Source organism: Fopius arisanus, unplaced genomic scaffold, assembly GCF_000806365.1.
Source record: "Fopius arisanus strain USDA-PBARC FA_bdor unplaced genomic scaffold, ASM80636v1 scaffold00043, whole genome shotgun sequence".
NCBI classification, from domain to species: domain Eukaryota; kingdom Metazoa; phylum Arthropoda; class Insecta; order Hymenoptera; family Braconidae; genus Fopius; species Fopius arisanus.
The window spans coordinates 636,300-660,931 of NW_011887782.1; the positions used below are offsets into that span (position 1 = coordinate 636,300).

General features: G+C 35.6%; 1 protein-coding gene across 2 annotated transcripts in view; it reads right to left on the reverse strand.

The window, feature by feature from the left end:
• The window catches only part of LOC105267013 (Down syndrome cell adhesion molecule-like protein Dscam2), a 74,859-nt gene that overhangs the window by 12,552 nt on the left and 37,675 nt on the right, over positions 1-24,632 (reverse strand). For both annotated transcript variants that reach the window (XM_011305580.1, XM_011305579.1), the window contains exons 8-9: positions 5,846-6,539; positions 4,658-4,970 (exon numbers count right to left, since the gene is read on the reverse strand). In XM_011305580.1, the coding sequence (XP_011303882.1) occupies positions 4,658-4,970; positions 5,846-6,539 (1,007 nt within the window). The remainder of the gene's footprint in view (positions 1-4,657; positions 4,971-5,845; positions 6,540-24,632) is intronic.

Consider the following 24,632-nt stretch of genomic DNA (forward strand, 5'->3'; position numbering starts at 1 on the left):
TCCTTGAATTATGATCATCTGAGAGACATTTCCTCAATCTTTTGTCATTCAATATTTTTTCTATTAATAAACACAAATTTTCTTTTCCTCTATATGTCAATAGAAATAGTGAGTAGTCGGTGAAGACATTTACACACAAGATTGAACGTTGAATTTTCGATATACGGGGTGCTAACAATCTGTAGATGGCGCCCGACCAGCGTGCACTGACAATTAGAGTTGATTTGCATATAGAGATATTCATAAGCCTTTTCATCGTTGTCGTTTGAAAATTCGGGATCAGATTTCATAATAATAGAAAATGAATAAATAAAAAAATAGACAACGATGGCACAAGGGTTACAATGACAGAAAAAATAACGCTACCATTAACCGCGAGTACAGCGGTGTGACTGTGTGATCCGGCCGCGTTTGTTGCGATGCACTTGTATTTTCCAGCATGTCTCGCCGAAACACTGTCGATGCTTAAAAAGCTCACTCTTTTATTATTGTTAATAATTGTAATGTCATAACGATCGTGATGACTAACCGGCTCGTCATTGAAACTCCACGTCAAGTTGACTGGCAAATCACCCTTGACAATTGTGCAGGACACGGAGAGCATTTCACCAGAATTGAGGGGATCATCCCCGAATGAAAATTGAAGTACTTGCGGCGCGACTATGAACATATTCAATGATTTTCATGAAGAATTTAACGACGAAGAAGTTCTATTTTTTCACAGCATGAGGGAAAACAAGTTGAACAGCCAAACATCGGTATTTATTCCATTTGGTCGATTGTATCTGAACCGAGGATGTGCGGTGGAAAGGCGTAATGCAAATGAAAATCAATCAAGTATAGAAAAAGCTCATCTCAATGCAAGAATTTTATAGTTTTTTCATCCATATCTTTCAAAACTGAATGAAATTCATTAAATAGACATATCGTAGACTTTCGGCCGAAAAGTCGTATCAATATTTTTCTTAATTCGTCGGAGAATGTGTGCCAAAAGGTCGTACATTGTGTGATTCTCTATTAATTTTGAGCCAATAAATCGTACGCACATTTTCATGCGCAACGATAAATTTTGGATCTTCTTATCTATGCAACAAGTGAAATTGATTAGCTCTTCTAATCGCATACCAATTATTCAATGAGAATAAAAAATGAATAAGATTTCTGGTATACTAGCACATCCACTCCTGTTAATATTTTCAACCCCTGTTTAACCAAATATAGTCTAAATGATTCAGAATCAAAGAACAAGGCGTAAATCATTTAAAATTGTTGAAAACTAGGGAACAAAAATGTTCTCGTAAAAGCATGTGCCGACGATTTGGAATCCTCGGAAACACCGAGCTTCTTATTCCATAAAAAAGTCGATACGACTTTTTGGTTGGAATTTCCTTAGAAAATGAAAGGAAAATCTTTCTCCGCGTCTTTTCTTTAGGCTAGACTGACTAAAAAAGGTCTCAGAATATTATGATGATTGATAATAATTTCAAATGGCGGAATTCTCTATTATTTGTGACTCGAATTTCCCGAGAAGTTATAAAAAAGATTAATACGGTCTTTTGGTCGAAAGCACGCGAAATCTATTCAACTGATATTTAAGAAATGTATACCTCTTTAATTTCACGAAAATGTATATTCTTGAGTGGAGATGATTTTTCCACACAAAATACTAAAACTAAAGAGACTCATAACAAACAATACGTTGAGGATATATAAGCAACGTATCATGAACGGACTATTTGAAACCGCAAACCGTTAACTGTAAGTTGTGTCGTATATGATGAAGTTCCTGCCGCGTTCTCGGCCGTGCAAACGTAATTCCCTGCGTGTTTAGCTGTTATGACTGATATCATTAACATGCTAACACGATCCGCGACTTTCTTAGTTATAACACCAGCTGAACCACCCATTTCTTCCCCTGGATAACTCCATTGTATCATCAAGGGTAAATCACCAGTTGGTACAATACATTGGAGATTTGCAAACTCTCCAGCATTCATTGGTAGTTTGGTGAATGCGAAATGTTGTACTGCTGGTTTCACTGATGGAAGGCAATATTTAGACTAGAATTTCGATAGAGATTATCATTGAGAGTGCGGAGCATCAATTGAAGCTTTCGAGACAACGAATACAATTTGTAGTTGAGGATATTCTTCCGCAAGTATAAATGTTCAATGAGAAAAAATACTATTAAAGAATAATTGAAATGTTCTGCTCGCCTCCTGAATAGAGGGTGTTCGCTGCGAGTTGTTACCACCTGCTATTGCCAATCTGTTGGATTCATAAAATGATTCTCAGAGCTAAATTGCCCTTTCCAACACTTTACGCATTTGTCTCATTTGTAAATATTGTCTATACCCAAGCCGCCGGAAGAAGCACTATTCAGGCCGATTTTAACCTTGGTGGGTTAATATTATACGCTATTGAATCTTATGAAATGTTCTTCTTAAAGTCATCAGTAAATTCATGGCAATGATTTGAGTATCATATTGAATAGAATGCTGTAAATAATTCGCAACAATATATTGGGAACTTACGTTGTTTGGCTGAAAGAAACAATTATTAATTGGATAACAAGAAAGATGATAAGAGTGATCGACGCTCTTTTTCCATTCGAATGATATTCAATGTACTCAAATATTAAAAATAATAAACAATAAAAAGTGTCAACTTAAGGATGTTCTGCACGTATAGTCAAAAGAAAAAAAGAAAAAATGGCCCTTGCTATAATTCGTTACATTTATCGCAATGAATTTTCAATTAATGTTCTAATGCGTTAATTAGTTGAAATGATAGCCGTAGAAAATTATTATATTGTATTTGATTTTATGAATAAATATTATATTGTTTAGACAAAGTAATGGAAAAAAAATTAGTCAATCGTCATGGAACTTTTACCGTCATCTCAAATCAACAAAATTTTCTATTTTGGACTATATTTAGAGAAATTTTCCTTTTCCCCATAAGAGGCCGGATTAATTAAAAACGTTAATAATTAATAACCACGAAATGGTGTTGTGAATCAATCTCAAATTCTATACAGACATCTGTTATCGCTTCAAAACCATTATGTCAAAATTTCAAATAATTTTTATATCTTCGCCAATACGTGCAAAACAACCTCAATTATTTTTTAAGGTGAAGCAGTCTTCTCTCGAAAACGTTTGGAAATAGATGCTTCACCATAATTAGTATATTACATACCTAGGCTAGTGAAAGAAGAAACGCCTGGAATCACATGTTTGTCAGCCTCGGCTTCGCCACAACCAACAAGTTCATGTGATCTGAGACATTCCTTTTTACTGGCCGAGGGGTGCATACAATTTTTCTAGTCGTAGAGTGAAAAATAATAATTGATCTTAATATTGATAGTTAAAAGTGTCATGTATGTTCTTATTACATAACTTTTTTTAATCGTAAATCAAAGTGTTTTTTCTTGCTTTTCTATTATAATGGTAAGGCCGATCTTTTATGCTTTTCAATACTTAGTTTCATTTGCGGAATGCTAGTAAAGAAAAAACTGCATTTATATTTTTGTATTTACATTCAAATATTCGTGTGCTCACTCTTATCAACTCATGTACTTGCAAGATCCGGACATAATATTATATAATCGATGAATTCTACCAAACATTAACCTAATATTTATCAAATGAGCGGAAGAATATTTTTCCGTCAAGTACATAATTTATTGCCTTTCGCATTTTTTGTGAAACTAATCTGGGAATGAGTATTTAAATCCTTTTTCTTCAATGAAGCTAACCAACATGTTTTTAATTTTAAAATAAAAATTCAAAACTGTTAATGAATTGTCAAAGACTGATGGAGGTGCAATTCTTCTTTGTTCATGCAGAACAAAACAGAATTGAATTAAGGACCACATGGACTATCCAACGTAATTTGTTGCTCAAATTTTATCTTGTTAGCCTCGAATATAACTCAAATGAATTAATTAAAACTCAATTTGGAGAAAGTACAAAAAATAATGAAAAATACGCAATTTGCCATGGGTAATATATATCCATCAGCCGCCATGATAAAGAGAAAGAATACCTTTGACAATCTTTGCCCCCCTGCAATAATTTTCCTCTTTTTTATCATAATTTTTTAGTCATTCGTATACCAGGTTTTAAGATATTTTCAATTAACAAGATAAAATCCAAACAATAAATTACGTTCGATTAATAGTCCATGTGGGCCTTACCGTAAATTTCACCTCAATTAAATTGACTATTTCTTTTTGAAAATGATTCATATCGATAGCTTAATAACAGAGGAACGCACATATCGAAAATTTATTGAAATGTTGTTAATGCAAGTTAAATGAGACCTTGAATATCTTGTTCCATGCTTCATTGCGTAGCATGTAGCAAGTGGAGTTTAACACACGGTCCGTTTAACACTCGCGTGCTATAAAGCTTACTGCTGCGTAACATGGCATAATATTATATTACGATACAAGTGAAAAAATAGTGATTTATGGCATGAGGCCTTCCGTACACATTATGATTCGATTCGTCAGAAAAAGACCTTTCAGGCCATATAGCGTAGATTGATTCCGAGTTCGACGAATGCTAAATGTATGTACTTATACTCTTATTAAGCTATCGATATAATTTGAAGTGATGGTAAAATAATGAAATAAAATCTGTACACTTACCCATGACTTGAACTTCAAGTGTACCACGTGCTGAATATCCTTGGGCATTCCTTGCAACACATGTGTAGGTCGCTTGATCACTCTGCCTTTCAACATTCTCGATGATGAGTGTGCCATTGGGAAAAACTTTCTGCTTTCGGTTGATTGGTAGCACACGGTTGTCACGCTCCCATACAGTGCTCTCAATGGGATAACCAGCTACTGGGCAAGTTACGCGAAGAGTTTCACCAGCTACGATCGCTTTTTTGTCCATGTGACGGATGAATGGAAGACCATACACGTTGAGACGAGCAGAATGTTCAGCTGCACCAACCTAACAAATTGGATTCGTTAAAGTTCAAGTAATTGCGGGCACACTCATTTTTTGGTGGTATCATAAATACTTTGAAAAGTGGATAATAAACGTGAGGAGAGATGATAATATTTCCAACGTCAATTCTACACCGAGAAAATAAATGTCTTTTAACAATTGCATCTTTCCTTTTATTAAAAAACATCATCAAGCATTCCTAACAAAACGATGCCTTGTACTGAGAAAAAAAAAATTTAGGAAAGAGATTTAATAATTTGTAGCAAGAAACTCATGACTCAAAAAACTTAAAAAAAACTGCGTGTCAAGAAAATATGCAGTTTTTCAACTGTGGTAATGTAAAAATTAGTTGACTTGGTTGGAACAGTCGGGTTCTTGTTGTCAATTAATTGCTCATAATTCTGCGAAGAAATACAAAATCTGCAAAAACTAAACTTTGGCTAAAGTTTTTTCTCTCAGTGTAAGATATCGTTTCCTTGAAAATTTTTGAGTATGGCTTTCTTCATACAAGTAAAGACCTACTCTTCAAAGAAAATTTGGAGCACGTTCGAAAAGTTTAAAGCAAGGATATATTCCTGAGCGTTACCATGTTGCATTTTTTTTTTCAAGTTTTTAGTAAAGTATTGACGCGATTGAATCGGAAAAATAGATCTTTTTTGAGTTTTACCATTATTTAGTAGTGTACGGAGTGTTACATGGTGCAACAGTTTTTCAAAACTTTACATAAATTTACTATAGTTCAGAAGAAATATAGAAAAATATTAAAGAATATGAAAGTTGATGGGTTATTTAAAAGAGGGTAAACTTCAATAACAGTCTACTTTCCGCATTGACATGAACAATGATGAAGTGCCAGCAATATAGTAAAGATTTCATACCTTAGATCCGGCAATACATTTGTAAAGTCCTCCATCATTTGTGTGAATGCTGGATATGTTCAAATGTGAAACAACATCTCCGTTGACCTTAACGTATTGTCCAACTTGTAGCCTCTCAGTATTTGACAGTCGTTTTCCATCAAGCTCCCATGTAATTTCAGGGGTGGGATTACCACTCGCAACACACTTCAAGAACATGCTGGGCCCTGGCTGTAATGTTTCCTCAGTAAACGCTTGCTTAATCTGCGGTGGTTCAAACCGTCCTCCCAATTTTAACTCAGCTGTAGCTTGCGCACTCTCCTGATCATTTCTTACAAAGCATTGATACATTCCCTTGTCCTCCTTCTTAACACTATCAATTCGTAGTACCAACTCCTCATGTCCAAGGGGCTTTCCATCTTTCATCCATGAAACAGTTTTAATGGGATTGCCTCGTACATTACAAGTAAATGTTGCAGGTCTTCCGAAGTCAACAGTTTGGGTACGAGGTTCAATTTCAGCTCCAAGTGGTGCTGTTACAGTCAATACCGTCTCGACACTCTCACCGCCAACTGAATTGTTAACAATGCAGAGATACTTTCCAGAATCTTCAACTCGGGCCTCACGAATTATCAAGGTTCCGCTGACTTGACGTATGCGATCATTCAGCTGTACTGGCTGTCTACGTGTTGTCCCATTGAGGAATTTGTACCATCTGTAACAAAGAGCATAACCGTACAGTTAAAAATAGTTAAACATTCGTCAGGTCCAGTATTCTCGATTTCTTCATGTCTTGCCCTGACCGATAACGCGGCATTTTATTTAGTCCGATAACTCTCGTTTGAATGGATGTACGAATGAGTTTAATGACAATTGCTTTTAGAATAAGTACGAAACGAAAACTAACGACACGCCATATTGCGTGTGTACCTAGATAGAGGTGCAGGGAATCCTTGGGCGGCACATACAAGGGCCAGTGAATCGGTTTTAACACCAATGTTTTTATTGAGACCATCTCCAGTACTTTTCGGTGCGGTTTGGCCAGATGGTTCTGAAATTTTAATCATCCAAGGCATCTTTTCATCGTCCAGTTATTTCCTAATAATCATTTTGCATCCTTGTTGTTCCTGTATATTCTATATATTCACTCAGGATAATTACACTCTAAGTACTTACCAACAGTATTTGTACACCTTGGCCTCCCTCAGTTATCGTTGTAAATTGTTAAATTATACTAAATTTATATCTTACCTTAAATAAAGCGGCAGAATATCCATGATCATCTTCTCTAGCCTCTTCATACATCGATTAGCAATTAATTTAGTTGCAAAAATAAGTTGAGAAAATTTCAATAAAAGATTCTGAAAATAGTGATCAAATGGCCGTGTTTCGCAAGAAATATCTACAAGCAAGTTTTTTCTTTTGAAATAAATATGATACTTTGACATGCATTCCGTGGGAAGCCGAAAAAAAAACAATTATTAGGGTAGAGGGGGCTTCAAATCAGTGACTTGTGGTAAATAAATGATTACTGCTTTAGTCACGATAATCGGACGAGATAGGGGGAACAAAAAATGCCGGCAATATTATGAAAATTTAAATATTGCTGCGCATACGTAAGTTAAATGGAGGATGGATTACTTTTATATTATTCTACCTTATCGATCAGTCTGCAAGATAGGAAAAATACTAAGCTTATTGACGCCCCATTTCAGTATTGTTCACTATTCCTAGGCTAGGTACAATTTTGCATATGGTTCTGGTTTCATACGTTAATGAATTCGTCAGTATATTAAAAAAATGTTCATAACATTAGCTACATTTTTTTGTTCCCTTCATCTAATCCGATTATCCTAATAATATCAGTGAGTGGAGAATACACTGTTTTGGTACTTGAGTGATCCATTGATTGGGGTCAATTTCAAAAGCTCTCTGAATTTGACTGCAGTATCACTGATCTACTGCCTACTTCTGATGAGAATCCCCTTCTTCTACTGTAGAATTTGATGCAATAAGAGTGGAACTTTGTAGTATTGTGGAGTGACTTATATAGGTTGATGAGATGGAATTATACTATTAGTTCAGAAGATACACCGAGAGAAAAATTTGCTCTACCGGAAAATAGTCATTCTGCTTAAAAATATAGATAAAGCAATCCATGCCATCTCGGCCAGCCCATGACCTCGATCCCTCAGATTTTGATCATAACTTCTTATGACGTTTAGCTGATTGAGAAAGTACTCTCGATTTTTGAAAATTTTTTCTCTGATTAGTTCTTTTTTTATTCAAGCTGAAAGCTAGAAAAAGAACGCCATACTCAAGATAATATTTGAACCCTTGGAGTTTACTTAGAAATACGTTTACTCATAGATGCTATTGCTAAATTTTCGAGCAGAAATAATGAACTTTTCACTGGAATGCTTCTTCAGCGTAACTATTTTTTTGAATCCAAAAAAGTTTAATTTTTCCAGTTAACCATGTAGTTTTGTAGCAATGCAAATTTCTTCTCTCCGTATATTTTAATCTTATCCATTTGGCACAACTCTTCTTTCATTAACAAGAATCAACCGAGCGAAATAAAATTTGTAACGACTTTAAACTTAGTCAAATAAGGAATTAATCAAGAGGGAATGTCGGTGAGTTTTGAAAGTTGTCGGTAGAGGTAGGAACGCATTAAGCGACTTAATCATGGGATATGTTAAAAAGTGGAAAAAATCATAACTTTTCAGCTACAAAAAGCTTCTCTATACTACTGTTCTTAAGTGATTTACATTTTTTTTTGTTGTATCAGTTTTACGATCCGTCAATTAGATAATTAAAAAATCGAAAAATAGAATGAAATTTTCTAAAAGTTTTTTTTCTTCATAGCATTCGTATTCTGTCACAAAAGTCTGTGCAAGGTAAACTTCTGCGCTATAATACGAACGCTATGAACAAAAAAAAAAGTAAGAATAAATTAATCGGATGGAAAGTGGGGCACGAGGAAACTTTTGTGGCTGATACTATAGAAAAAGTCTTTTTTCGGAGATGAATGCGGCAAAATCGATTAGAATCATGATTTTTTCCATTTTTATTACATCTCTCAAGCTCTACCAAAAACTTTCAAAGCCTCTCAGCATTCGTCTTTAGAAGTAAAAAAATTTGACATGAAGGTCAGCATGGACAATATAAAACCGTAATCTTTAGTTTGAATTCAATGTTGTTAGCCTAAAATATATAAAAATCGGGGGATGCAAATTATGTTGTAGAAACCAGCCAGATGGTTATAAAGAACAGAATTGAAAAAAAGCTTCGATTTATTCAATTTTTCCTCTTTTTTTCATTACATTTTCATAACCACTGGAGTGATTTCCGCAACACAATTTGAGTCCCGAATTTTGATCTATTTTAGATGACGTGCGATAAATAGTCCATGCGTGCCTTAAATTGAATAATTTTCCGGGATTGATTGGAACGAAACATAAAAGAAGAAAAGAGAACGAGGGGCGACGGAGGAAAGGAGTACCTGGTGATCGGAAGGGGATGAGCCTGGAGCGAATGGCCGAATGCTACGGTTTGACCCATAGGTATCTGAACAATTTCCCAGCCCTCATACTTTTTTCCCGTTGTACGCGGTGAAATGTCAACACTCCCCTCTGTGGAACAGAGAACAGAAAATGCATCACACTAACGCGAAAAGGGGGTCAAGGTTATTCTACCTTGTAACTGGAACAGGCGACCCCTGCACCGCACAGTGTAATGCTACTACTTTGTATATCATCACCGTAACCAGTTTGCCACCCTCGTAACGCTCACCAGCGATTCGTGGCTGTACGTTGCTGTTTGGTTCTGTAAGGTGTTATTTTTACGGCTTGAGTAATTGCATTTTCCATCTAAAGGAAGAAACCTCAACTGACGAGACAGGATACCCATTCAAAGTAATAGAAAATTTCAAACTCAACTAACACAAATCAAATCTCATATAGATTTAGATTATCTGATTCGACGTTTCTATAATTATGCGTTGTTGCTCATTCAGATTAGCCTCATATGGTTTAAGAAAGAACAATGTCCAATTGTTTCAAGTTGTAATTATCAACAACTATTAGCAGTTTAATAAGAAGTACCGAAATTTTGTAGTAACATATGGGAAATTCCAGCTCAATTGAGGAAATCGTGCGACTTCATAGGCTTTAGTTTTTTTCACGTTCACAAAGGATATGGATATGGTCTTTTCTAAACAAGCATTTTGATTTTCGATTTTCCTTTTTTTACTCTATTATGGTTCCCAAGTTATGACCATAGAAAATTTTGAATGTTTTAAAAATTGGATTTTATTCAAAAAATAATATCTTTCGAGTGAACTACTATTTTTGAGTAACTCAGCAGCGAAAATGAATCGTCGCAATGTGTACTTTTTGAATAATTTATGCAAAAGAATTTTCAATCTGAAAAAAACATTTTTTTCGCATTCGAGAATGTCGAAAACTCATAATTTTTCGAATATGCCCATTTTTTTTTATTGAACAAAATTGAGTGTATTCGAGCGTCTAGAATGGAAATTGTAAGCCATTCGACATAACGGGCAAGTCATTACTACGGTGATTGGGTGAAATTGAAAACAAAATTTTGCAATTAAATTGGAGAAAAATGTAGTCTTGTTTGTGCATACACGGAGAGAAATATTTAGTAAAAATTACGGAACTTTCAGTTCACTTATCGATTACGGAGTTAATTCGAAAAATTTAAGTGACGGTATCGTTATTTTTCACCGATAATTCAGATAAAAATTACGGAACACCGCGGAAAAATTCCGTGACTTTAGATAAAAATTACGTGACAGTTCCGTAAAATTTCCAACAACCACATTTCGCTCCAGAATTACGGAAAATACACGTAATTTTTATTGAACAATTCTCTCAGTGTAGGTTATGTGAGTGAATAATTAACTTGAGACTATGAAGATTGTGAATTCAGTGCTTCTTATTCCTCTTTGACTTTGAACTTGTTATAGAAATGGAGTTCTCAATTGTGCAAACGTCAAAATTCGCTGGATTGGAAAAAGTTTTGGTGTTAATAACACGTCAATCTGTGAAATGATGAATCGGAATTTCTTCGACCCAGAGATTGTCTTTGGATTAGCCGAGGAATTCTGATGCTGAATCTTAGCTTCTTAATATTCAGGGTTGGACCTGTAAAGATTCTTTCCTTATCGTATACCCTTTCGCGTTTTCACGATGGTATATGCTACGTCTCTGCTACATATGTGCCATGTATATACCAAAAGGAAGCCAATGATCATAATAATCATGGCCGCGAAAGCCTCAGAACAAAGTTTGTTGATTAATTTTGACTTCTGTACGCTATGTGACCTAATGCTAACTGTCGGCCCCAATGCCACCATATTGAATTTTTTCCGTGGATAGTTCGAGAGTCATTACAAACTACAGTCATTGAATGAAGATCATGAAGATGAACGTGAAGTGCCATTCGATATGATTACCTGAAAACTGGGAGAGGATTTGCTTGTGCTTGGCATAACATCGTCACCAAAGAATTTCGAATCGCCGAGAGAACAGTAATTTTCGCTGTCGGTGGAACACGCGGAGCTGCCCCATTGATTGGTTCTACAAGGATTATGTTGATGAGTAAATTATAGTTAAAAATTACCTGAATGGTGGGAATGGATATTTGGAAAATTAACGCATTATTGAAGAACTGATAAAACTGATCCACCCGGAAAAATCATATCGTATTGTCAGGCGCAATTGAACTATTTGCGGATGATCGACAGGGTGTATATTTTGATAAGCGGAACGATAAATAAGACGAACCTATACTAGACATTTACCGCACATTGTTGTCAAGGAAGAAGATATTTTTTTTTATGCTTATTTTACATCGCTTCAAGACGGAGGAGACTCTGTGGCGATTGATCAAGACTTTTTGAAACTGGTTAGATCTCACCAGTCTAACCGGCCAGGAATCGAACCTGGAACCGATCCGTTGTGAACGCAACGACCTTGACCACTACGCCAAGCCTTAATGAAGCGTTTTGTTTCTACCATAACACGTAATATCTCATAAGTCGTTCCATTTTGTCGTTTTTCTTCCGCATTTCAAAGAGCTGCTTCTCAAAAAAAATATGAGTCAATATTATCGATACTAACATGCTAAGATGTAGTCATGAACGTTTATATTAAATAGCCGGACGCATTAACTAGTTTGCATGTTTATGAAAAATGGAATATTAGATATATTTTCTATAATTCTTATATACTCTTTGCTATTTTGGACCACGCATTCACTGAGTTTATATCTATATGAGGATAACAAAGGTTATTATGAACTCTATTTAAATGGAATCAACATATTATCATCGACAACTTTTGACCGACAGGATGGAATTTGAAAATTCAAACTGCGCTATAAAGATTTCGCGGGGGTGTTCATATTGATCTCCAATGAATCCATAAACCCTCCCATAACTCCCATCAACTGTACGTGAATTGTGGTGATGAATGACATGCATGTGAATTTTAGAGTACGACAAAACGAGGATAAATGTAGAAAACTTCCGTACCTCTAGAAAAACGAGCCTAAATCAGATACGACTGATGTAATTTCAAAGAGCCAATAATTTCTTTTTAATGTTTTTCACTATAAAAACGCCATAACTCCATAGAAAATGCTGGGAATTCGTAACTCACACATTTCAAGCTTGTTTAATGAACTTTCAAATGAGTGTACAGCGTATTACCTCAGTATGAAAGGCAAAGAGGAATCATTTCAAAAACCGAATAAAAAGGAAGTTTTACGGACATGGATTATTTAGTTATGGATGAATCTCATGGAATTATTTTCCAATTAATCGGTGCCAACTATTAAGCATTCCAAACAACTGACCTGAAAGTCGGTAGAGGATGTGCCTGGGCATCACATAACATTCTCAACTGCGTTCCTTCGACTACATCAAACGACTCAGACTTTGCAGTTCTCGGAAACTTAGGAGATACATGGCCCACAGGTTCTGTCAAATCCCAGAGTTTTCATAAATAATGCAATAAATCCATCACTTTACCTGAATGATGGTATCGGGTATGCCTGCGCTTGACAGATTATAACGATACTCCTACCGACGTTTCTTTCTATTAAACTCCCCTTCTCTCCATGAATCGACGGGGCTTTACTCCCTACAGGCTCTGTCGAAGAAATTTAATATTCGAGTTCTCATGCTTCATCTCATTTCAATTATCCTGAACGCTGGTGTGGGTAACCTGTGATGCCATAGTTGTGATGAGACGTCGACATTCCCCCATTTAAATTTTCCTAGTCATTTTTTTCTTCACCTAATTCCTTCATGTTAATATTTCTTCCGCTAATAATTTCTATACTGATAAAATGACCCGTGTAGCGTATTTACGCGATTCCTATGCTTTTGCTGTGCTAGCACTGTGTGCTCGGAATTTTTTTCAAAAAGCCTTTCTTTGCCGCGCACCGAAGCAATGGGGAAGTATCTGATAATTTTGAAAGTCTTGGCGAAGATTATTTCTAGATTATAAAATTTAAACCGTTTAGGTATCAGTTATAAACTGTTCCACCGTCTACTAAACGGAACACAAACACCTTTTTTAATTTTTTGAGTCGACCTATTGCCCAACATTCAATTTGAGAGAAGAGTTTGTTTAGACATCGATATTAGAGACGCTAAGTTTTAAGTTTTTTAATGGAAATGTTCATCCCTAGCATAAGAAATTATAATTGTCAAAGGAAAAGTGTTTGCGTGGACTGTCAATTTCATTACGGTTGTGTTTAGGGTTTTAAGGGTTTTCTTTACTGCATAAGGGTGGTCTTTGTTCTGCCATATGCGGTCATTTTTGAAACAAAGGTTGTATCGGTTCGAAGTGAAAGCTAGTGAAAAAATTGTGTTTGAAATAAAGAGAGAAAATAAGTATGTCTGAGATGTGAGAATTAGGAGTGAGTCAGTTCAGACTTGACTGATCGTGAGTGAGCATGTAAAGCATTTTTAGTGTAATATCAGTCCGTATTAATTTCAAATATATTTCATTATCCCTTCAAATTGAAGAATCCTGTTCCTATCTGATTTGATTCTACATATATATGTTTGTTTGAATATAGAAAAAAGTAAAAATTTAAAGATGAAATAATTTTTAGTTGGTGTCCGTTTCATAAAAAAGTATTGTAAGTAATAAGTATGATGCATGCGCTTTACGATAAAGCGACATTCGTCTCATTCACTTTTTCCGTCCTAGGCGGGAAAAATACTATTATCCTCGTATGGTAAAATCTCCTATATTATAGTAATCTTTACGATTTACTTTTCTCTGTGCAGTACACAGATGGACAATTATGTGATATAAAGATGGTAAAGTTTCGACATCTCAAAATGTCGGTGCACAAACATTACCTTGAGATGGGGGCGGGGCTTCCCTGTGCATTGCACTCGAGGGCAATATCGACACCTTGACGTCTAGCGTAACCACTGAACGATATGTCACTCGAAAATTTCGGGGCTTTCAATCCAACCGGTTCTGTAGAATCGAAAAATCGCCAATCGAAAAATATATTTTTGACGAGTATGCTTTCATATATTAAAATATAAATAATGCGAAATACGAGAGTGGTTAAGAAACTCGTGCGAATTCCGATTAATTTCGAGGATCATATAGAGAAATCGATGACATTCATTACAATATTATCGAAGAAACTGCGGCTCCATGCGCCATTGGAAAAAAAATTACCTGAAGAATGGAACAGGATACCCTTGTCCGGGACAACGAATCGCGATGTCAATACCACTACGTCGTTTCATATAACTTCTCTCCTCTCCCTGAATCGCCGGTGCTTTACTCCCCACAGGCTCTTAATCCCACGAAAAAACAAAGAGATATTATGCAAAGCAACAAAGAATTAATAAATGAGAACTACAAGCAACTGTAACTCTATATTATTGAGAAAATTGTAACAAAAAATTAGTGTTTAATGTCTCAACCTCCTACCCGCTTTACAAATCTCGCTGTAATTCTATCGGAAGATATTGATTCACATGGAAAATTCAGCTTTACCTGAATGAAGGCACTGGATAACCCTGTGCTGGACAGGGCATCGCCAGGGAGGAATTGATTCTTTTGTTGACTAACCACGAGGAAGCTTTCATTTCTCCAATGAACACTGGCGCTTTGCTTCCAACAGGCTCTATTCGACCAACAAAATAAATAAATGTATGATGATCGCATCTTTTTTCCGTAATAACAAGGAATGGATCTCAACCGAAAATAGATCAAATAGTGATCTTCCCATTTTTGTGCTTTCCACTACTATGAGAGCCATAAATAACCATTTTCGCGTTTGATTTCCCCCGATGGCAATATAATTACAATTCTTCGCAATTTTCATTTAATGTTATGTAATCTTCATTCAGATGTTTAGGAAATGTCTAGTTTAGGTCCACCGATAAATCGCGACCTTTCATCAATATCCCTTAATTATCCGCCTTTACGAGTAGAATGAAGAAATAATGAGAGTCAGCGACATTGTGTGAGGTATAATTTCGCTTGCAACTGGTGTTATCTACTGTCAGTATGGGTGATAACCAAGAAGTGTACCTGAAATTCTTGCGTGATCATAAAGTGTTGTGCAGTGAGATGATCTGTACCAAGTTTGAACAACTTATGACACCATATGATGTCAGAGGAATCTTTCGATGATAAAAATTATATGTTTACTAGTAAACTATCCATACATTCTCTCTACGCTATATGATTATTAAACATCAGCAGAAATTTTATTATACATTTTACTTTGTAAAATAAACAAATGGAATATTCTAGAACTTTGTGGAATCGAATTTTCTAGAATTTGCCGAATTAACAATCGAAGAAAGCCGGGTGAAGCTTGAATCTAGTCGATTTTGACGCGAATCAAGGTGAAACGTGCGCAATTGCAATTTTTTTTAACTATGGCCCAAAATTTTACAACGCACATATTTTGGAAAATAAATAGGAATCAGTGAAAATATATAAGCAGAGAGGGGGTTGATTCTGTAAAATAGTAACTATCGCTATTGACTCGTTAATAAGTTAATTCCCGGTATTCAGTCTGATGACTTAATTTTGACCGATTTTGTGACGTTATTTAGGATAATTTTCTTTTCAGTTTCACCACATAGACAAGAAAATCGATTGGCTGGATTCCTTTTTGAAATTTGAGAAAAAATCACGTGGATACAAAAAAAATAAATCACATATTTATAAAATTTGTTGTAAATTATGATGTTTACATCTCATATAGTTTTGCAGCTAACTCATGACAGTTTGACCCTTATAACAAAATACTCACAGCTACCCAAAACGCTTAGTTCCCTCATCGTATCTTACTACTCAAAAGAAGAAATTCTCGCACTTTGAGTATTTCATTGTGAAAAACAAATAAAAAATATTTCCTCTAAAGAAAATCTGTGGATTACCTGAATACGGGTACTGGATAGCCCTGCGCCGGGCAAGGCATCACGAGAGTGCAGTTGACTTTTTTGTTTAACCACCAAGAAGCTCTCATTTCACCGGTGAATGTTGGAGCTTTACTCCCAACGGGTTCTATTGAATGAAATACTTTTTTTTTCAAACGTTACTTCGCCTAAAATATAGGAAGGGATATCCCTATGCCAGGCACTTTATCACCACGCTCAACTTTTCCACTTGCTCTACCATTGAGCCTCTGAGAATCCCAAAGAACCTTGCATTTCCTCTTACTCGCTATTTCCAGCTTGAACAATGGAGTTAGCTATGATTCAATCTAGGATATCAACCCTTGGAATGTCTAAATTTGACCAGGCTTGAACTTGCAGTAATACCTATATGGAAAATCAAGCTGATGGCCACTACACTGAGAAAAAAAGTGTTGCTTAAACGCGTATCGTCTCGATTGAACTTTGAATTTAATTGAACAATGAATTCGTTTATGTTAGCAATCAACTTGATTCTTGAATCAATGTTTTCACGAAATTGTTAATTCATGGCACTAAACCTTCATACGTTTTTCAAAGAGTCCATCCAATCGATTACTTTACCCTTAATTTGGATTGATCCTGCGTGTACTTCATGTAGATGTAGATGTAGTTTTTAATTGAATGCCACGGTAGCGAAAGGATACGAAAACTATATACAAGTGTGGGCACCAAAACTCTCATACTATCTTAAAAACGGGAGGCTATTGAGTCGAGGCATTCCCGACATCAATCAACAAAAACAAAGATTAAATTACAATAAATTGCGTAAATAGTTGTTGAACGTTTTTTCCAAATGTAGTCTGTAAACTGAAGCTGAGGAATCAACACGGCCACAACCATAGTCCAATACGTTTTACATTTTAATGGACGAGTAAATTCAAGATGCCCAATTCCACATGAATTAAAACCCTGGGTATTGAATTGGCGACTCCTCGTCCCAATAATCAGTTACAACTGATGCGGATTTTTAATCGATAATCCCATTAGAGGTTGACGATTGAGCTACCCATCATAAAAATAATGAAAGAAAAGTTAATAACTCATTTTTTAATAAGCATTATTGCTGAAATTTAGTGGTGGTTCATCGAAAACAATTGTGGCCAACCTTGAGCCATTATTTTTCTACTATATCTACGGATATCCAGTAATAAATAATGAAACGAATGGAAATCACTATCTGGGTTGATCTTGATTACTTCTATCAACATAAATTGATTTGTATAAATCAAGTGACTGTTGGAATAAGTGTGTCACCAATAGTAACATTTGTACAAGGGAAGCTTGAAATGGTATATGAGTAGTTTAGTTCATCCAACGGTCTTTCAGTATTTCCGTAACTGCAGGTGTTTTTCTCCCAACAGGTTCTAACTAAGCCACCAGATAAAATTACAGATACAATTATTGGGAATTTATTGTACCTGATTCTGGGAACCGGATGCCCTTGTGTACTGCAGATTATTCCAATCTCTGCGCCTTCCTTACGGAGGTAAAAGAATTGTCTGACATCGCCGAGGAATGTGGGCGCCTTGCTACCAACTGGTTCTGTGTGCCAATTTATTGATTGTGATATAACAAACCGTAATTTTAGCAATTATTTAAGTGGATAAATACACATTCATTAGGCCTATTTTTCACGGGTTCTTTTGAATGTGCAGGTTGATATGAGTCTATGCGAAAATCTTTGGACTATTTTCCTTTTTGTCCCACCGAATCGATCGAATGTATACCCGGATGTATGTCGAATATATTCGGCATTTATCTGCGTAGATATATCTCACCGCTTACATTGAAGATATATATTCAAAATATAAATTATATATATATTCTAGATATAATTCTGGCAAAAAAACTATGCTAGTTATAATTTTACATGTTTCATCTTTCTTCATGTTTTTCAATGCAGGCGAAACCTTCACTCGTCAAAAACTATTTTTTCTCACCTCTATCATAATATAATATTTTATAACGACTATTCTCAAGTTACGTCGGATACCTTTAAGTGAATGAAAATGAAAGGTTAATGACAGGAGTCTTAGTACTTTGATAGTCCCGCTATCTTAACTTCTTACAGTTTAATATTCAAGAAAGCAGCTATTCAACTGGGTACAGAAATTCATTAACGATTTTTGAAACGGAAACGTCTCCATTTACGTAGCACATTAATTATAAAATAATGGTAAACATACAACCATTTGTAATTTTTTCCCAATAAAATTAATAGAAAATGAATGAATAAAAATAGTCTTCCACTGAATACCGATGAGTGTATTTACAGTTTTTAATATAAACATTGAGATTGTTCTGTTTTTTGTTCCGCAATTGGAGGGTCTTTCCGATTTGACTATCCAAGGCTCACTATCTAAACTCTCCCTTCTAATTCACTAAATGCGAAACCATCTCAATCACAATCACAATGATATTGCAAGAAAAAATTATAAATTCGATTTGGGTTTATGTAACTTCCGAATTGAAAATGTTAATACACTCATGTCGGCAATATATATTTTAGATTTGGCAATCTGTCTCCTTGAAAATATATATAATATAAAACATTCTTAATGGAATAAGTTTCAATAATTTATAATTAACTTTCGTCAATTGATACACCCTGTACTCCAATAGGTTGCATTAATATTTTTAAGGATATAAATGCTATGAAATCACTCATATCTATTTTGAAATCAAGTTTTTTCTTGTACCATCTATGTTGTGCGAGCAATATCCTTTCAAAGCAATGACGAACAACGAAAGCTAACGCTGGATCCCCCTCAAGCTTTAAATAATCATCAATTTTACTTCATCAAAAATTTTACTCCTCATACCTCGTTATTGGAACTGGGTGGCCCTGTGCATTGCAGATTATATCAATGTCCTCGTTTCTTCTCCGATTTAACAATATTATTTTATCATCTCCGGAAAACGCTGGTGCTTTACTTCCAACTGGTTCTAATTTAATGAAATTACAACTGTATTTGAGATAGCTATGTTAGGTGATTGTCAAAATGACTAGGAAAAGGGTCCCCCATAGCGGTGCAAATCGTCATATCCTAGCCCTCATGAGTCCCTAATTCTTGTACACGCAGAGAAAAAATTGGGTCGGTCAAGATATATTTGGATGATTCTACAGAAATAGTGATATCTATGTCAGTGCCGTGGCCATTCAAATGCACTTGTGAAGCCTCAGTCGGACGAGATCTGTCTACGATAATGGATAGAATCTGGTGGAAAGATATTGATGTACTCTCTAAGTGTACTAATTTTGAAGTATCTGTGTCGATCAATATGGCATCTGGAGCACATGTTCAGAAAGTCACGATACTGACGTTGACAGTGCGTTTTGAGACATTTCTTGGGAACGGGAAGAGCAAATTATCAGATTCTATAGGAATCAATAAGCAACATGTGGTGGCACAACAATTTGTATGTCAATTCCGGGTATGGTGTGTGCCATGGTGGGGCAAATAATGAATAAATTCATTATTTAAGAACCGACGGTAGGGTCAAAATGGACGACTGTACCAGGGCAGACTTTTTTCCTCAGAAATGAGGTTTCTCTTTCCCTTCGGCAGATGCGTTACAGGGGGTTAAGAGATCGCATACGAGAGAAAAGGTTTTATTATTTAGGATACGGTACTAACATAACTATTCTTGAATATCGTAGCACCGACTGCTAAATCACGTATTCAGAAAGGTTATTCATCTTCAAGAGTGTCACGGGAAATATCTGGTCATTCAGCACTGGCTTGCTCCCTTAGTATAGCAGGTATTATCTTGTAATAATGATGAAGAGGTTGTAGATACGAGTTTGAATCGCGCTAGGATAACAAAAGAATGCAAAACCTATATTCAAGTGTATGGATACACATTTCAGACTTGAATTAGGAAAACAAAAGATTTAATGACGATCAATCATGTAAATACTTGATCGACGTTCCAAAGTCTTCCTTCGCGGAACCGACTCTTTATGGTGTATCAACAGAATGGAGCTTGAAGACAGAAAGAAACGTCTGATCAGAATTACCCAAAAAACACGTAACATTTACCAAATGTTAGATAAAAATTCATGAACATAATCATTGGTGAAATCACCGATGGCGGTGACCATGTGGTTAGAGCGCTGGGTTAGCACGCGGAAGACTAGGGTTCGATTCCCGATCGAGAGTGAAGGAAATGGTTTTTCAAACGCTCTATTTTGCACGGTTTCATAGTCTCGAAAGGCGTGTACCTGGTCAAGGTTTTTTCCCCATGCGGTTTTCCCTTCCGCCCTCGGCGTAATTGATAGGTGACATTGACAAAAAAAAGAAAATGTTAAAAGCCGAAAGGGTATGCGTATGGGAGAAAATTTAATTCGTGAAATCCCCGATAGATCTGACAGTTTTTAGAAAATGTACTCAACTTTTCAGATTTTTCCCTTCTATTTTTATAGAAATTCATCTAAAATCATTCTGGCCTACGGATTACGTGAAATGTCTCAGCATTTTTCTTGAATATTTCTCTTCGTGCAATAGCGTTTGTAAATGTGAAGTTCCCAACCGGATTCACCGCACTTTGTGACCTCAATTAGCCTAGTATCCGGAGCTCGAGTAGGGAAGGAGGTTGCAGTCACTGCAAATTGCAATGGAGAATTGGCTCGCGACGCCGAGTTCATTGTGATCGTCGGCAATTGCCGTGAGTACTTGTATTCTCTTCCTCTTCAGTGGTATTATTCATTAACTTATCAATCCTCATTTGTGTACACTAACATTAAAATTTTCTAACGCTTAATGACCACCTAGCTTATCAACTACGAAATAAATGTTACACTGATATAGTCAAAGACTCCATCAGTTTAGTGAAAATCACAACATCTTCCTAGAATTTTAATAGAGATACTTGTCTCTTCTTCGAATTGACATTCCTTCTCGCCTTCGACTCGTTTTACAACTTCCCACGAACCAAAAAATCCATTACGCACTTCGTGCGTAAAATATTAATTTCTAAATTACAGGGTGTCATCGACTTGGGTATAATCAACAAGATTATTTTTCCGGCCCAAATATTGACCAATAGAATTGCACCATTCGACGTCACGTAGTGCAATCTACATGGTATTACACTGATGATTTTTTGAGGATTCCCTCTGATAGTTCTTATCATGAAAGCAGAGATACGTAAAAAACAAAACATTGTCCCATCATTTTAGCCCCACAACAAAGTAACAGATATAAAATTCTATTTCTTAACTGTGAGGTTCATCTCATGGTACAATTCTATTAGCCGACATTTGGGTTGGAAAAATAATCCCTCGAATACCACACGAACTTCAAAATTATCTGGCATTTCCCTCAAGGTTCCTTGCAAACGGTGAATGTCTAGAACAGGTCCATCGCTCTGATTTTATCGGCATTCTATGTAAAAAAGAGATGGGCATTTATATCGAATTAAATCGAAACTCGAAAGTTGAAGCCTAAAATCTGTCACAGTCATTCTTCACTATTCATTCATTGGTGACGACTTATACTCATTTTCACTCATACTTCATCTGTCATTGGCGTCCATCTACTGTACTGTACACAAAATTTTATTTTATTGGCACATATGTAGCGCATATATATATATGCGTCATCTATCTAAATTTACTCCAAGACAAGATTTTTCAAAATTTGTAATGCCTGAAAAGTTCAATCTGATTGATTTATCTGTAATAATAACCAAGAAATTTCATATGAATGTATTGTGCTTAAACATTCTAAAGTGTTCCCATAAAATTTCAGGAGCAATTTTTTGACAGTATAATCTTATAGGTTAATAATCTAGGACAGAAGACAAATTATCGTATATCTCCTATATCGAAAGTTAAGAATTTTGTTTTCCTGATCACGTATCTACTTTTTTCCAAAACAATTAGTTTAAATGTTAAGCGAATTTTTATATACCACTCTTTGCGTTACCCATCAGGGCTACCACGGAAACATGGCGGTGTTCGGCCCCTTTTTGGGATTGATATTTCGATTGTAATTATTCCTGAATATTTCTCTCCGTGTAAATCGCTGCATATGTTATTTTATGTTACAAGGCCCGACCTACCGAGTACTGTGGTTGGTTTTTATAGGTAAGTGGTCACTTATTGCCTGCGTTCTCACTTACCCCCCTAGCCCCCAGGGCCTAGGACAATAAAAGTACAAGGTTAGGACCAGCCAAGTGAGATAAAATCATTTGTCATATTCTTATGGTAAAATCCACCATTTTCTAGTAATCTCTACCATTCACTTTTTTACGTGAGCGCGTTTTTCCCTTGACGGTCGCCATTCATAGTAACCGGTTTTTTTCACGAATTTGACTTTGAAAATCTGACGTCTCCAAATATAACTAGAATTATGTGAAATGTTTGACTCGTGATATAGGTACATCGTAAAGAATTCTGTCTTCAATCTTTCCGACACTTAGAACATTCAGATGCCTTACTGAAATTAAGATCTGAATCGCCAAATTACAATCTGCTACGGTGAATTCCAGGGTGTTTTATTCAAATTTGAATCAGGTTAATTAAACCTCAAACTGATCAGAGTGATTACAACCTACTTGATGTTAGAAATAATGGAGCAAGTGTTTGTCCACTTTCAATCAGTTATTACGTGATAAATAGAATGTAATTATTGATTGATTCACCTCTTGATCGGACTTGAAACGACCTAGAAGTCTTTTCAACTCAAAATATTTTGATAAATCGGAACCCTGAATTTTCGGAAACAATGTAGCAATTTTCATTAATCTCCAAGGCGAATTGATTTCACAATCAGTATGAACCGTTTAACATGGGAAAATCTCCTGTTTACAATGGAGAAAATTACCTGGTTGTTGGAGCGGGAAAACCCTGAGCAGGACACATCAAAGAAAAGTGTGAACCCTGTCTCCTGAAGAAGGTTGATGATTTATCATCATTGGAGAACGATGGTGGCTTCGCACCAACAGGGTCTATATAAAAAAAAAGTCATGAGTTGAAACTGACGTAGAATTTGAAGAATAATTGACAGAGTTCTTTATCATTTCCAATAAATAAAGATATTAGAAGTACGTAGTGAAAGCTCGTATAATGCCCAATTGATGGCTAGTACAGCTTGTTTTTTCACTTATTTAAATTGTTCCCATCATCTACTAGACAGTAACTATGATTGTATGGCTGACCTCGTATTATCCTGAACTCATCAAGGTCAATTTGGATAGCTTAAAACAGCTTGCCAGAACAGAAAATGTCGACTGTTTGCTATACACGAAAGACAGTTTTCCGTTCCAAGGAATTAGGTAGGTGAACCTTTATAAGGCCAATCAAATTGAACGTTGACCACCTGTATTAGTGCTCATGGACTAAAATTATCAGAAATGCTGAGAAAAATCATTTGATTGTCACAATGGCAATAGCAAGGCAAAATTCAAGTGGAATATCCTTACTTAAAGGAAATCAAATTGAAAAATTATTATGAACCCCAAAAATTGAACTGTAAATGGTATTTTAAAAAATATATACATTCACACACACGGAAAAAATATTTCCAAATATTTGAAAATATTTATATATGCATATTTTTATTTTTTCGATATAATTAGACAAATCAGTCCGCATTAATTCCTTTTTCATTAATACAGAATATTCTCGAACATTTCTTTATGAATTCTTTAAATAGTGATTCGGGAATTTTCTAAACATTTAAGTATAATTTCCGCCCGTCAGCACTAAGACACAAGTGATAAAAATTATCACCGCATATCAACGCTTGTCTGTTTTTTATTTTACTTATTATAATATGTAAGATTTCAGGCGCAGTTGAAGAAAATATTTTTGCTTCCCTATCGTGACAGATAAACAAGATCGATTTTCATTGGAGTAATTTTGAAGAGTTTAATGACTTTCTTAGAAAAGTCTCATTGGAATATCTACAATTTTAGGGCGTGTTTCACATACGCTCAACGTTATTGTGACGGAAAAATGATATAAGACCCGTGCTAAGGGATTAAAATCAAATCTTTATAGTATTTTTTTTTTGGAACAATTACCTCGCAATTGGAGGTGGGCTGCCTTGCGCATTACATTCGAGGGTTAGTGGTGAGTCATTTCGCTTCGTCCATGAACTCAATCCGTCGTCACTGGAAAACTTTGGTGCCTTCAATCCAACAGGCTCTGGTGAAGAATTTCCAGGACGTTGACGATGAAAATAAGATGACAAACACGATAATGAAAACACCCAAATACGTATTTTTCAGGTATTTTTTTCAGAGATCTAAAGTTTTGGATCTATCTTTCTTTTTAACGCAAGTACCGGATTGCTG